Source organism: Perissodus microlepis, chromosome 22, assembly GCF_051167445.1.
Source record: "Perissodus microlepis isolate ML-2025 ecotype Zambia chromosome 22, ASM5116744v1, whole genome shotgun sequence".
Taxonomy (NCBI): Eukaryota; Metazoa; Chordata; class Actinopteri; order Cichliformes; family Cichlidae; genus Perissodus; species Perissodus microlepis.
The window spans coordinates 15,114,829-15,128,695 of record NC_140481.1 but is presented as its reverse complement, the minus strand read 5'-3'; the positions used below and the strand labels follow the sequence as shown (position 1 = coordinate 15,128,695).

Below are 13,867 nucleotides of genomic sequence, written 5' to 3'. Positions count from 1 at the left end.
TTGACACAGCGACATGCATATGAGCATCTTCCCAGTGTGACATAACTCAGTATAATAAGCTCTGCTACATTTACATTTAAGGATTTAAACTAAACATTACATTTTGAATATTATGGAGTGCAGTACAACTCAATCTACACTACAGTAGTTTAACAATTTACACAATATTGTGTCAACTGCTCAAAAAGTTAATAAGTTGAGATCACAAGCAACACTAAAAGTGACAAAAGGAGGAAATGTTTCAAAAATAATAATTTATTAGACACTGGATCCCTTTCTTATCCTGCATGACACTGTGCATTTCATATACTGTAACCCGTAGTCCATATACACACTTTGATGTATGAGGTGTTTGTCAATAACAATTATTTTGCTGGTTTCCCCGTCTGTGGAAAAACGCTGTTCTCTGCATTGTGCAGGAGAGGCAGACTTGCCAGGAGCTAAAATATGCCACCGTTTGCCTGAGAGGGGAAAACGTACTTGCTTGCTTTGCATAGTCCTCTGGTACTACACTAGACGATCTATAGCCCTCTCTATTTTAAAAGGGAGGCGAGTAAAGCCAAAAAAGCCAGTCTAGCAGAATAGCGAAGGGTTTTAGCTAGAGAGGAGGTTATTCCAGAGAACACGTCCTCCTTACGATTCACACTCAGTCTGTCGCAGTCCGTTAAAAAGCCTTTATTTCGTTGTTAGACTGGAAAAATTCAGATCATGGCTACATGCGTGTGCGCAGTGTCTACGTTATGTAGTTGTATTATTCTGACTGAAGAACTCTGTGTCAATGATGTGTTTTGGCAAAAAACATGACTGCTCTTTGTGCCGTGCACTCTGATACAATTTGAACAAGGAGGTGACCCATCATCATAATCTCGTATCAATTTCTGCTTTGTGTTGTTTAATGACCGGTGACACACCTCCTACTGCACCTCGTTTTCAGCTCTGGTGCATTCAGGCTCATGGTGAGTCACCAAAGTACCAAATGAACAACAGCAAACAAAATTAAGGACGCTGTTTGGAATAAATTTAGCATTTATCATGGCTCAGAATAGACTTTGTTTTGTAATGGGCTTCTAGATTTGATGGGTAATAAAAATGTAAAGTATGAAACAAACAAAAATGAATAATTTGCTCCTATTGTTCCACTGAGTTTGTTAACAGAAACTAGTAATTCTGACCAATTAAGCTATAAGGAAAGGTTTTCACTCCTTCCAGGCATCTGATGTCCTGCCTGCCAAGTGTCAGGCTGAAGGCTATGCGTTATCACCATCTCTCCTGCTTCTGCATCCACCGTTCTCTTATCAGATTACAGTGTAGACACACACACAAGCACAAATGCACACACACACACAGCCACACAGGGCTTCATCTTCTTTCCTCTACAACTATTACAAGTGCCTACGGCACCTGTTGATAAAATCCAAATTGTATGCAAATTGTGGCATGTGTGTGTACGTGCGTGAGTGTGTGTGTGTGTGTGCTAGAGGCAGGGAGAATATATGTGTGTGTCATGTGGGGGTGAGGCAGTATGTGGGAGACCAATCCAAACAGTGGTTTTGTAAGAGAACATATTAGATGAGAGGCCCTCGGGTGCAGTGTGTCGCCACTGAAGGCAAACTCAGTGCAATCTTGTATTATTACTGAGTTATACTGCAGAGTTTACCCCCAAACAACCGCCTGTTTACCCAAAACACACACACACACACACACACACACACACACACACACACACACACACACACACACACACACACACACACACACACACACAAATGAAGTTAAACCTAAATATATTCACAGAGCACTTTTAGAAAAAAAAAATTCAACAAGAGCTGCACATCTATATGAATTGTGATCCGATGTACTCACTGCCAGTACCTACACGCACACAAACTAGGCCACTTTAACTTCAACAGAAGGGTGTGTCTCCGAGCTGTTTTGCATAAACCACATGAAAAAGAGAAAGGGCCGATGAGAAGTTCCTAATAAAAAACCATGCAGGCCCTGAGGAACTATAAACACAGGATGATAACTCAGATGGGCCGGTACAACTTTAGGGAATAAGATTTTCCCCGTGATTTCACCTTAGCAGTCATGTTTTCATTTAATTTTCATTAAAAATGTTTAGCATTCATAATCAGCTTTATAGAACAATTATGTCAAAACTTCTATTTAATTGTAATTGGCAACTTTGAATACAGGTAAAACAAAGTCACGAAAAAGTCTTGTGCACTTTCACGATATTTTACAATGAGATTTCTCATCGGTTGGTGTTTGAGAACTTGTTGTGCCACCTTAATGAAGTCACTGTAAAATTATAATAAGGTTCCACCACAACAAAGTCAGCTTATTTAATTTATTAAATGGGAAAGTGGTGATGTACCAACATCGCTGCTATTCAGACGAATAGAACCAATTTGGATCTGGCTGTAGTTCTTTCTTATTAAACCAGGGGGCAGTGTAGTGAGGACTTTAAAAAGAAACTTTTGTCATTGTGGGGTGTTTTATTAAAATTTTACGAACCAGTTAGTTACCAGTAAAGGTGTTTCTGTCTCTCCAAGGTCAGAGGAAGACTCTGAAGGCAACAGGGACATCTGCAGTGAGATTCTTCAGATGAAAGCTCTTGAGAGACTCACTTCTACGGTCAGTGTGGCAGGGTCAATACAGCATCATCATCTAATGAGATAAACGTTAGATGAAAACTGGATTATGTTATAGTTCACCAGATGTGTTTGTGTATGTTTTTGTGGTCTAACATCTTCAGTCTTCTTTCTTATAGGTGCAAAGTGAGTTGGCGGCTGCTCTTGCGCGAAAGACACGTAAAGCTTGTAAGTACATTTAGTTGATGCGTATGTGTGTGTGTTACCTTTTCAATGTTTCCACAGTGAGAAGACAGAATGAAAAGGACAATGTCATGTCGTAAGAAGAAACGTGTTAATGTGCTGCTGTTTGATTGGTTACAGTGTCAGAGCAGGACTCTGAGACAGCAGAGTCGAGCCACCAGGAGCCTCGAACGCCCAGCGAGGAGAGCAGTCCGGTAACACACACAGTAAAAACCGTCTCTAACCCCCCTTGTTTTCTTTTAACCATAGTCTTGTCCTTCAATTAATTTTTCAAAGTTCCTTTCATTTAAAAAAGGAATCTGCTCCTTCGACAGTTTGCACTTGCCTGAAGTAGGCCTACAGCCGAATCAGTTTGCGTTCTTGTTGCATTACTGTTAAGAAGCTATTTCAGTGTCTAAATAGGGCACAGTTAACACATTCTAGTAGCTCTTTCAACCCTAATGCAGCAATACAAAGTCTCAACTCAAACACAGATCCCCTCCAACATGAAGAGATAAAAATGATCATTGTTTTGCTCGATCTATCTTTGTCTCTTAAAGGTTGCAGGTTGAATTTATGTAGGGGGTACACATGGGGTTGAATGTAGAAAACAGGGTCATAGCAAAGTGCAGAGGGAGATCTGTTTGGTCCCAACTATGTAGAGCCAGAACTTTCTCTCTATGAATTATTAATTCGGTGGATACACCGGAGAAATGAAGAAAGAGCAGGAAAACAGGAGGAAGAACAGCTTTTAAACACAATTGCACACATATAGTAATGTGTACGGATGGGTGGCAGATTAAAGGAATATCCATATAGCGTCGTAGTGAGGTGCTGGGTCATCATGCAACACTAGAATAGCTTCAGTGCTTTTTAGCATTCTTCTGAAGGTTATTCCCTAGTTGGTAATTTGATGATGGTGGTTTAGAGCACTGTCTAAGGCTAGGCTTATACGTGCTTGAAGACATGCACATGGATCACAAAGAAATAGTTGTTGTCAAGTCTGCCTGGAGGATGCAAGTGTAGTTTGTGGATAGTACAGTTTGATACAACTAGTTTGTGTGGTCACAACAATTTAAGGGCACGTGAAAGTGCATGGTGAGCTGTTCACCCTCTCATAATGAAATTTGTGTCTCTCAAATGCTAAAAATACATTAGCTTGACACCTTGGTCCTAAGCCTCTCCTAGGTGGGATGATCTGGGGTGACTGCAAAGGCCGTAGCATAGTAGGCTTGTAATATTGGTAGTCAGATAATCATTTAGTGCCCCATGCATAGAGACCTCCTGGAGGAGACTACTGCAGTCAAGACAGAAATGCTTCATCATAGGAAAAAGGCACTTTGCATTGAGCCATCCCTCCTAGATGTACACAGAGCCAACGGATCACTTTACTTTTTGGTTTTTGGCTCGTCACACTTCAGCTTGTTGTGATGCCTTGTGATGTGTTAGATGTCTCTATTATTTTCAGTGTAAATGATGATCAATTTGAAAAAATGTAGAGGTCTAAAGCAGATAAAGTATTCTTTAAAGAGTAAAACATATATGTTTAAACATATTTATATTTTGCTTCTGACTGCAGCAATTCTATTATAACCTGTTCAGTTCACTGGATGTTGTTGGTATGTGTTTGTGTTGTGCTGTTGTTGCTCAGTTGTTGCTCCTCTGTGGATTTTTATATTTCACATATACTGAAAAGCTAATTGACAGTGACACGTTCTTTTTACTCTCTTGATCCCTCCTTTTAAATATCAATCCACAAAGTCTAACTGCACAGTGTTATTTTGTTTGAATATGTCGTGTTATCTGGATTTTGGCAGCTTGGAAGTGAGTTCTGGCTAACATAGTAAGCTATTTATGAGACAAGCTCAAATTTTCAGATTTGTTTTGTTGGCCGAGGAAAAAGAGAAAATATCCAAATGAGCCCAAACACATTGTGAATCCAGCCGCTTCGAAGTAGAGCTGTTCTTAACGAGGAATCGTCTTCTCCACTCTCATTCCTCATTCTGCCTCTCACTGACTACAAACGCATTAAACTAGTTTTGCTTTAATTACCAGCAACAAATGAAGTGCATAATTTAAATGAATTAGAGTCATTTGCAAATGAATATAGGCACTAATGTACATTTACAAGTAAATGATGTAGGACTCCTCACTGTGTTGGTACAGTCGTGAATGCTGTGGAAACTGCTATGCAACCCAGGTGGATACAGCGAATAGTGAATCTGATCCAGACATTACACTGATCCTGCAGGAGCTGTTTAGGAGCTGCTGCAGACTGTAGTGGTAACATAGGTGTTGCATGTTAATAAACAAGTACAACTGCAAAACGTATAGGATAACAATGTGAATTTCAACTTTCATTTCCTTTGGCGTACAATTTTTTTTAAACCTATGCAGATATTTTGTTAAACTCAAAAGGCTCTGAAATATGGTGCTTTCTAATTTAGCTTAAACACTTGAAGATCATAGAAAAATTAAAGCAAATCAAAGAAACAGGCGGACAATTCAAGTACACACATTTGTCAGCGTTTTATCTTGGTGTGTCGTTGACAGGAAGCTGAAAGCAGGTTTGCAGGAAGTAGTAAGGGACATGGCACAGGGGTTGTGATATAATGTCTATGTGTACGTGGCTATTCTGCCAGATAAGTGGTGCCATTGGGGGAAGGGGGGGGTGTTTTCCTAGTAAACAAAAATGAGCGATGTTCTGCAGGGGTGTGTGTTACCCTCTATTGGAACATGGCACCGTGGGATAGTTGAGCCCACAGGAAAGGATACCCACCCACCCCCAGCCAAATGAAACATCCCCCCCCCCTCCCCTTTCTATCTCTCTTCCAAGGAAAATAAACAGACCAGGCTACCAGCCACTGGTGATAACCATCATACTAGCACCCTGGGGAGCACACTCACACAGTAATGTTTTCTATTGTCAGGTATATCTAGGGACAAAAGCACTGGTTTCTCCAGAATCCTTGAGCTATTTCAGGGAAATGTGTTCCTGTTTCGTTTTCCTTTTTTAAGGCCATTTTTTATCCTTTTTATCCACTTTCTTATTTCATCTGCCTCAGCTAGACTACCAGGACAGTAGCAGATTTCTGTACTGACTATAGAGGGGAGGAGACAGACACCACACTTGCACCCTAGCACACTATTCTCACACAGACACCCACTCCCGCCCACTTATACTACTAATCACACACTCTCATTCCTTCTCCACCAGATCCTCTGACACAGAGCAGTCAGACTGAGACAAAGAGAAGTTCAGTAGATAAAAAGGAATTAGTGACTGTAATAGATAGAAAAGAATAAAGAGACAAGTAATAATAACAGGGAGAACAAGATTAGATAGAGAGAGCTAGGATTACCACATTTTCTTATCCTACTCACATGGATATATAGGGGCAACAGAAAACTTCTCCTTGTGTGTTTCTGGATTATGACCAAACTTTGTTGACCTCCATTCCTCAAACATACTCTGAGTGTTTCTACAATGTCTTGGGACTGCGGGCTGAGATATGTCTTCATGCCTCCTGCGTTGCAGCTGGGAGGTGTGTGTGCTTTGCGGGACAGCAGCAGCAGCGGCGGCGGAGGGATGGGCACCGTGTGCGGCCGCGAGGAGCTAACCAGCCGGCTGGGGCTGGAGGCCGTGCAGCGGCTGGCCAAAGACGGCTGTCGGCTGCTGCAGAACCACAACTACCGTCTACCCGACAGGAACCAGGCGGTGAGTAGAGAGTGCTATAGTTTGATATTATAGTACATCTTATAGTATCGGCAGGACTGCTGACGTTGTCTTGTGAACTCTTACCATGTAATCTGCAGACAGAGTTGTGGCTGCACGCTTAGTGTGAGTGGAGAGTAATGGACGTCATGCGGTTAATGTTGTCATTACTGTCATCATTTTTAAGCAGGCACACACACCTCAGGTCAGAGTTACTCATGGATTCAGGTCAGGGATCATGCGAGTAAATCCTCCTCAGCACCATCATTATTGGTGGTTCTGTCCAGCTAAGGGATAGGCACGCATGCATGCATGTATTTTCCAGCACGCCTGGCCTTTTTAGACCTTTTCTCAGTACATGAGGGCACAATTCTGCACTGACATGCACATGCCAACTAAGGTTATCACTGAAGATGCCCAGAGCTCGGCTTCATTCAGATCACTTTACTTTAAACATACACCAGTTCTGTAGCTCATCTAAAGTGGGTGTTAATAATGGCTTAGTGCATCGTGATCTCATACTCTTTTTACACGCTGTCAAGTACTGTGTGTGTGCGTGTAGATGTGTGTGTGTGTCAGTTTGCTGGCTAGAGCTTATAATCATTCGTGGGCGCTTGCATGTGTATGTTCATGTGCTGCTTGCCCTGTGGCAGGCTGAGTCAGAGTGGGCTGATAATGAGCGGGGTGTTAGTGAAGTGTTGTACTGTATAATCCTGCTCTACAGTACACCTGAGGGCCGGAAATGAAGGAAATGCAGTCACATTTCACCCTGCATCACCGTGGTTGTGTGTCTGTGTGAGTCTGACTGAAGCCCAGCCTTAAGGATTTTCTAAAGTGTGCATAAATCTAGTTTCATTTCTTGAAAATGTACACAATAAAAATATACTGTATTTTATCATCTTATATATTAGAGGAGGGATGCAAAAGAGAGATCAACTAGACTCCAATCTAATCATTATGCTCTAAACATTTAGGTATAAATATCATTATATCTGTATTTAGACTCTTGAAGGATTTATCTCATGTAACATAAATCTGAGCAAGTATAGCTTTAAGTTAATGTAGTTTATTGATCCTGCAGTCGTGCCCATTTTTTACTTTGTCAGAGTAAACAGAACACTGTTTGGTTATTCCAGGATGTCAAACAGAAATTCAAAGCAGCCTGGCTGTGTGTAGATTTCTTTACATAAATGACGCATCAGCACTGAAAGCATTTTTTCTCTACAAAGTATAATTTATATTTAAGGCGCCTTATCGACAAAATCTTGTTGAAAAGAAAAGTGCACTTGTTCATATACCAGAACACAAGTAGTGTAAGGTGCATTACTGGCCACATTTCTTATTTGATTTATCCATGCCTTTAATATTATAGCATAAAAGTGTGGTGTGACATCCCCAGGTGTTGCTGTATAGCACTACAGTGCAAGCAGTTTAAACTGCATTTGACCAAGACGTGTGTCAGTTTTGAGCCACACAACATAATAAATTATTAAAAACATCTTTTGAAACAAAGATGCTTTGCAGCCCTGATTTAACTCAGTTGGCCTTTTATTCGTAGGTGTTATTGTTTCAGCTCATCGCTCAGCTCAGGCTGCAGAATTTAGCAGAAACCAAAGCTAGACGACCAGCTCGATACACAACAGAAACCATTCTCCTTTTACTGGGTTGTCATGGTGATTTTCTTTTTTTTTTGTGACAGATAAGCTCTGACAAACCAGTGTGGGCTGTTTCCATAGTGATTTAACTCCTGTGTCATTGCATTGCTTTGGGTTTTTCCATTTCTCAACAGTCATTTCTGACTTGCATTTTTGTTACTCTTCCACATTTAATCAGCATTAGAAGTTTCGAGAGGTCCACCTACACAAAGGGTTCTTCAGTGTTACACCATGCACTACACACTGGGCAGGTTTTGGGATTAATGCTTTATGTCCCACTATGTGTGGTTGCACATACCATCTGTGTGCTGCTGACTTAAAAGCATTGTGTGTTATACTCTTATCCATTATTTCCAGGAATCAGGCACAGAGCTATCATAACAAAGATATGGCTTGGTCAGTGTTGACACACACATACATTAGTAGGAACAGGAAAGGAACAGAGAGTGCTTCCTTTAGGCTTTGCATGGGCATCCACCTTTCCTGAGAATGTTACGTCATGCTGTGTGTCTGTGTGTGACTAACTGATAGAAACAGTGAGGGTAAAAGAGACTTTCAAATCCTGTACAAAGCTGAATATATATATAATAAATATATCCTTCATTTTTCACACTCAGATTGAACTCTTTGACCCTGTGACGAGTGCAGCATGTCCCCAGGTTTCTGAGCTTTCTCTTTTCTGTTTCGACTTCTCAAACCTTTCAAGCATGAAGTCTGCACAATTTGGAGACAGACAGGGGGCGAGGGAGCGGGGGGACAGGAAAAATTGGGTGAACGCAGGAGAGCTGGAAGTACAAATGGCTTGAGGAAGGAGCAACAAGAACAGGAAGAAACGGACCGATACACCTGTTAGCAGAGAACAAGTGACTGTCTAAAGAAATGTCAGAAGCTCTTTTTTTCATGCCTTTGAGACATTTCAGAAATGTCATACCCACAGTTTTTACCTACAGTTTTTTTAGTCTATACATTAGAGGTTGATATGTTGGTGTTATTGGGAGTCAGTAAAGTAAGGAGGCATTGAAACAGATCCATTATTTATTTGGAAAGCTCTCTCTTTGTCATTGATGTGTAACTGCCTGAAATCCCCTTTTTTTCCTTTCATATCAGATGTTTTGCTAAAACGCATGGCAGCTTGATTAAAATGTTTCTGTTTTTTGTCTTTTGTAAATGTTGCTTTCTCCCACACTCCTCTGTCTCCCTCACTTTACTTCCCAGGCTCTTGCCTTTCATCTATCGTTTCTTTTTTGTTCTCACTGTCTTTTTCTATTGCATAACTTTCTGACCCCTCCTCTCCACAAGTGCCCTTTTGGATAGTTTTACTTTTTCATGCCTCTGAGTCTTTTCCATGGCTACATTAAACGCTTTTTTTTTTTTTCGCATTTTGCTGTTTGCACTTTATTCTTACGACGTACAAGCGTATGTGAGGTGTTGCGTGCATGTTACTAATTGTCATAGTGTTACTGCTGCAAGTTTTACTTTGCTGCATTTTCTGAAAGATTTTTGATCTTGAGTGTGTTTGTGTTGTCTCACTGCCTTCCTCCATTCTTGGCTCAGAGTTGTTTTTCTTGGCATCTGTGTAAAGAATGTAAGTGTTGTCGGAAAGATCAACAGCTTGCTACTGAATCAGGAAGGCAGAACATTTTCTTCTCCTTTGTTTTTACAGTAGTTGTAATTGGTTACATAATGGGTGTGTTTTTTCAAGTGTATTTCTAGAGCACTTTATTATATATCTGATGGTGTAGAGTGACAGGAAGAGTCAACAGAGATAGAGAAGGGAGACTCGTGATAAAGCCGATCCCAGTCTCTGTTCAGTGCCGTGTCCCCTTTAGACCCTTAGGCCACCAAACTTGTTATCTCGGCACCAGATCAGGGTCGCTGGGCGTGGTGTCTGTGCCAGGCCATAATGTGATTAATGATGGTTTGTCAGATGAGCTGTCACTGCTTTGCTAATATCCTGTTTGCATTTCTGTGTTGTTAACCCTTCTGTATGATTATTTTTAGCATGTTATAGAGGAAATTAAACATCATGTCATTAGGACTATGTCCTTTTATGAAAGTCCCTGTTCTCTACAGGTGGATGGTGTTTTTGTCTGCTTTTCAGGTCTGTGAATTCAGCTTAGTTTAGTGTTTGTGTTTATCTCCAAATTTAGATAAAGTTTAGCCCTAGGGGATTTCACAGTTGCATTCCTTGCTATTTTGGTATGAATGTTTTGAGCCTGACAAGAGTTAGGGGGTGGTGCTCAAGTTTCTTCTGTATAGAATAATTATATCAAAGTTATTACTTTGCTGTGTTTTGGAAGGTCTTAAGGTAACACTTAATGGTTGAATAACTGTTCAGGTGATCAGCCTGATAGAGTCTACTATTCTAACATGTTGGAGGGGTGTAAATCAACCAGCAATTATCATTCCTTTAGAAAAAGAATTAGACACGCTACAGCACACTGGATGTGATGGCTGCTGCTGCACATCTGTGTCACACTCCCATAGAATATGAATCACTGAAACATGTCTGCACACACACACCTCTACACACACACACCACTTTGGGCATATTGTTTTGTCTGACACAAGTCAGATCCCAACTGCTGTCTCTTGGGATCAGACTGATCCTTTTCATCGTACAATACCAGAGATGGTGTATGTGTGTGTGTGTTGCTCTCTGCTCTCTGCAAACTTGTCTCAGTTTTTTTTTTCTAAATGTTATACAGGTATGTGTGTGTTTGTGATCTCAATCAGCTTCAGCAGAAATCTCTATATTTTCACTTTAGACACAGATCGTTGCAAAAGCAGTTACTATCTAATGCGTTGTTCACACTTTTATGAAGCGTAGCACATTTTTTTAAAATCTGGTTAGTGTTGTTTTCAGAGGTTTGGTTTCTTTTTATCAGGCAGTGGAAATGTTCCATCTAAATTGTTAATTTTATGGCCAGCTAAAGAGAAAAAACAGCCTTGCACTGACTCTCTGTGTCAGTTGTGACTGCTGCTCAGTCCTTCTGGCTGGGACAGAGACTGCAGCGAGCATCTGGAGGAGAGACGTCGCTTCTTTATCTATCTCTGCTCTCCTGCTCCTTTGATCTCTCTCTCTCTCCTCTGCTTTTCTCTCTTCTCCTCAGGCTCTTTCTTATTGTGCTCCTTTGTTCACCTGGAGCTCTGTTACTGATACACTGCACCATCATAGCAGGAGCGTGTGTCTGTGTGTTTGTGTGCGTGTATCAGAGTCATGGATCAAGTTGCTGCACATTTAAGGAGCCGGAGATCATTTAAAGCTGACATTCATAGATGTCCTCATTGTAATATAATTCTTGAAATCTTTCCAAAGGCAGAGGAAATGCAATCCGTCCGTTTGATGCTGCCAACACAGGCAGTGTCTAAAAGTGTGGATTAAAACTGAGGTGTGAGTTTGCTTATGTGTTGGAGAAACGCATAATAAGGGCAATATCTGAGAGGTTTACAAAAACTAGAATTGCATGCTAGCTGCTTTCTTTAATAGAATCACACAAACCATATTTTATATAATTACTGTTTTAAATGCATCCTTTGCTTTAATTTTATATTATTTATTGAACACCACGTAGAGACCACAGTTATAAGCTAAAGGAGGCAGTTGATTTGCTTAAATGTTTGGTAAAAGCAGATGGGAAATAAACAAAGTTGGCAAAAACCACAAAGAGTGTTCAAATCCACTACAGAGTACGTAAGAAAGTCACATGGGATGCGTCGTATTGTTCTGTTCTGTCTGAAATCTTGCATCTACTCCTTTAATTGCCTTCCAGCGGTTTTGTCCTTGCCTGACTGTGTGTTATATTTTTCTCAAATTTTCTCTTTTAGGAGGCGGTAGGAAGGGTTTGTCTAAAGGAGAGAGGTCGGGATGTATTGGTGTTGCGGAGAGTGACATCATCAGTGACATCGCCATCGGACAGGCCCTCACCAACATCGTCCGGGGGCGGGTCCAGAGAGGAGGATTGCGACAAGAGGTTGGTCCCTCCTCCTGCATAATGAGGGCCCTCCAGACTAACAATGGCAATGAAAACATAATCATAGCCCTCCTGTCTCTTTTGGGTTTTTAGTTTTTTTCTTTGGGATATCAAGTTGCAGACACACACTTTTGCATATGCAAGCAGAATATCAGTAGGGCTGTCAAAATTGTGTGGGCGTGTGTGTGTTTGTCTAGGATAATGTATGCTTTGGCTTCTGGCAGAGTGCAGGAAGGAGAGAATGGCTTTTTGTTTTCAGCTGGAAGAGGAAAATAGATCACATAAGACTGGTTTACTTCCTTCCATATATCAGTGTGTTTTAGGATCTTATACTGTACGTATAATTACACATCTGTGTTCCTTTCCAAGTGCAGTTCTTCGAAGTTGATTTCTTTGACTTGAATACACATAGCACAACATACCACAGTCTTTGACCTAAGGCACAATGCAGGGAGTGTCAGTGACAGGCAGGTTAAGTGGGTGTATGTGTATGTGTGTGTAAGCAGTTTTCAGTGTTTTCCGTAGACGTTGGTTCTCTGTCAGAGTTACTGTAGGAGCTGTCAGAGAGAGGGTTTCAATCTCTGGAGCTCTCGGCTGACAGGAGCAGACAGCAGAGCAGTTTGCATCCAGAATGAGCGACCCTTAAAGGGCTGAACTGGGAACAGTTTAGATATGAAGATGACCTCTGAGCTAGTCACGCTTGCAGAGGCAGAGGAGGATTTAGATGAAGACAGTGATGAAGACGATGACGATGAAGAGGAGGATAGCAGTCATGATGATGATGATGGAAGCAAGTCAGAGATGTTTGCATTTAATGTTCCCCATTTTCGCTACATTGATGACGACGACGCGGAGGAGAATATGGACGAAGGCAGGGTGGCAGGGTGGAGGAACACAAGTGGTACTTGGTCCTCTTGCTATAGTGAGGAAGATTACTGCAACTCTTCATCTTACAGGTATGTGGTGGTGTCCGGAACGCCGCTTAAGATTTTGGAGCATCTGCTAAGTGACCTACGATTGGATGACCAAAGAGGGGCACCAGAGAACAAGGAGAGCGGTGAGTTTGGAGACATGTAAACACGCAAACACACATTTGATTGTCCTTGAAGCTGTAGTCAGAGGCATGTCTTTGTGAAGAACCATCTACATCATGGCATAAATGTAAAGGTGTAGAGTTTAATTGTAAGTCTTAGTATCTTGTGTTAAATGAGGCCCACACCTCTTGCCAAGGACTTTGTTTCCCAGCTGCACAAGTTACAACACAACCCAGCCCCGATCTCTGTCTCTTTTAATTTCCCCGAAGTTGGGTCAGACCTGTGAGGTATGAGCATTTCCCTGCTGTGTTTGAGCCTGTGTGTGGCTGCATGAGTCAGCCCTCAAACCATATCCAGGTGTGCGTGTATGTGCATTCATTCAGCCATGTCAGTGGCCACAAATATGAGGAGCATTCAGGAGGTTAAATGCTCTAATGGGTTTGTGAAATGATTGCCACGGGGTGCTTTAGGCAGTTGTGCCGCAAATGATTTCAGTGTTAACCGTCATGTCACATTTACACAAACCTTAAGTCTAGCTTATTACATTATGGATTGTTTTATAGCACAGTAATCTTTTACTCAGGAAATCATAGCAATCCTTGATGTAATTAGTTAATCTTTTATCATATTTGAATTTAGAAAGCACTAAAATCATGGTGAAAAATTGTCATTC

General features: G+C 41.2%; 1 protein-coding gene across 2 annotated transcripts in view; it reads left to right on the top strand.

Moving 5' to 3' along the window:
- Positions 1 to 13,867, top strand: part of rapgef5a (Rap guanine nucleotide exchange factor (GEF) 5a) — a 48,020-nt gene that overhangs the window by 20,092 nt on the left and 14,061 nt on the right. The window contains exons 6-11 of one of the 2 annotated variants that reach the window (XM_084918523.1): positions 2,556 to 2,637; positions 2,774 to 2,822; positions 2,958 to 3,043; positions 6,355 to 6,534; positions 12,015 to 12,160; positions 13,117 to 13,217. In XM_084918523.1, the coding sequence (XP_084774649.1) occupies positions 2,556 to 2,637; positions 2,774 to 2,822; positions 2,958 to 3,043; positions 6,355 to 6,534; positions 12,015 to 12,160; positions 13,117 to 13,217 (644 nt within the window). The remainder of the gene's footprint in view (positions 1 to 2,555; positions 2,638 to 2,773; positions 2,823 to 2,957; positions 3,044 to 6,354; positions 6,535 to 12,014; positions 12,161 to 13,116; positions 13,218 to 13,867) is intronic. The other variant, XM_084918524.1, reaches the window with a different exon arrangement.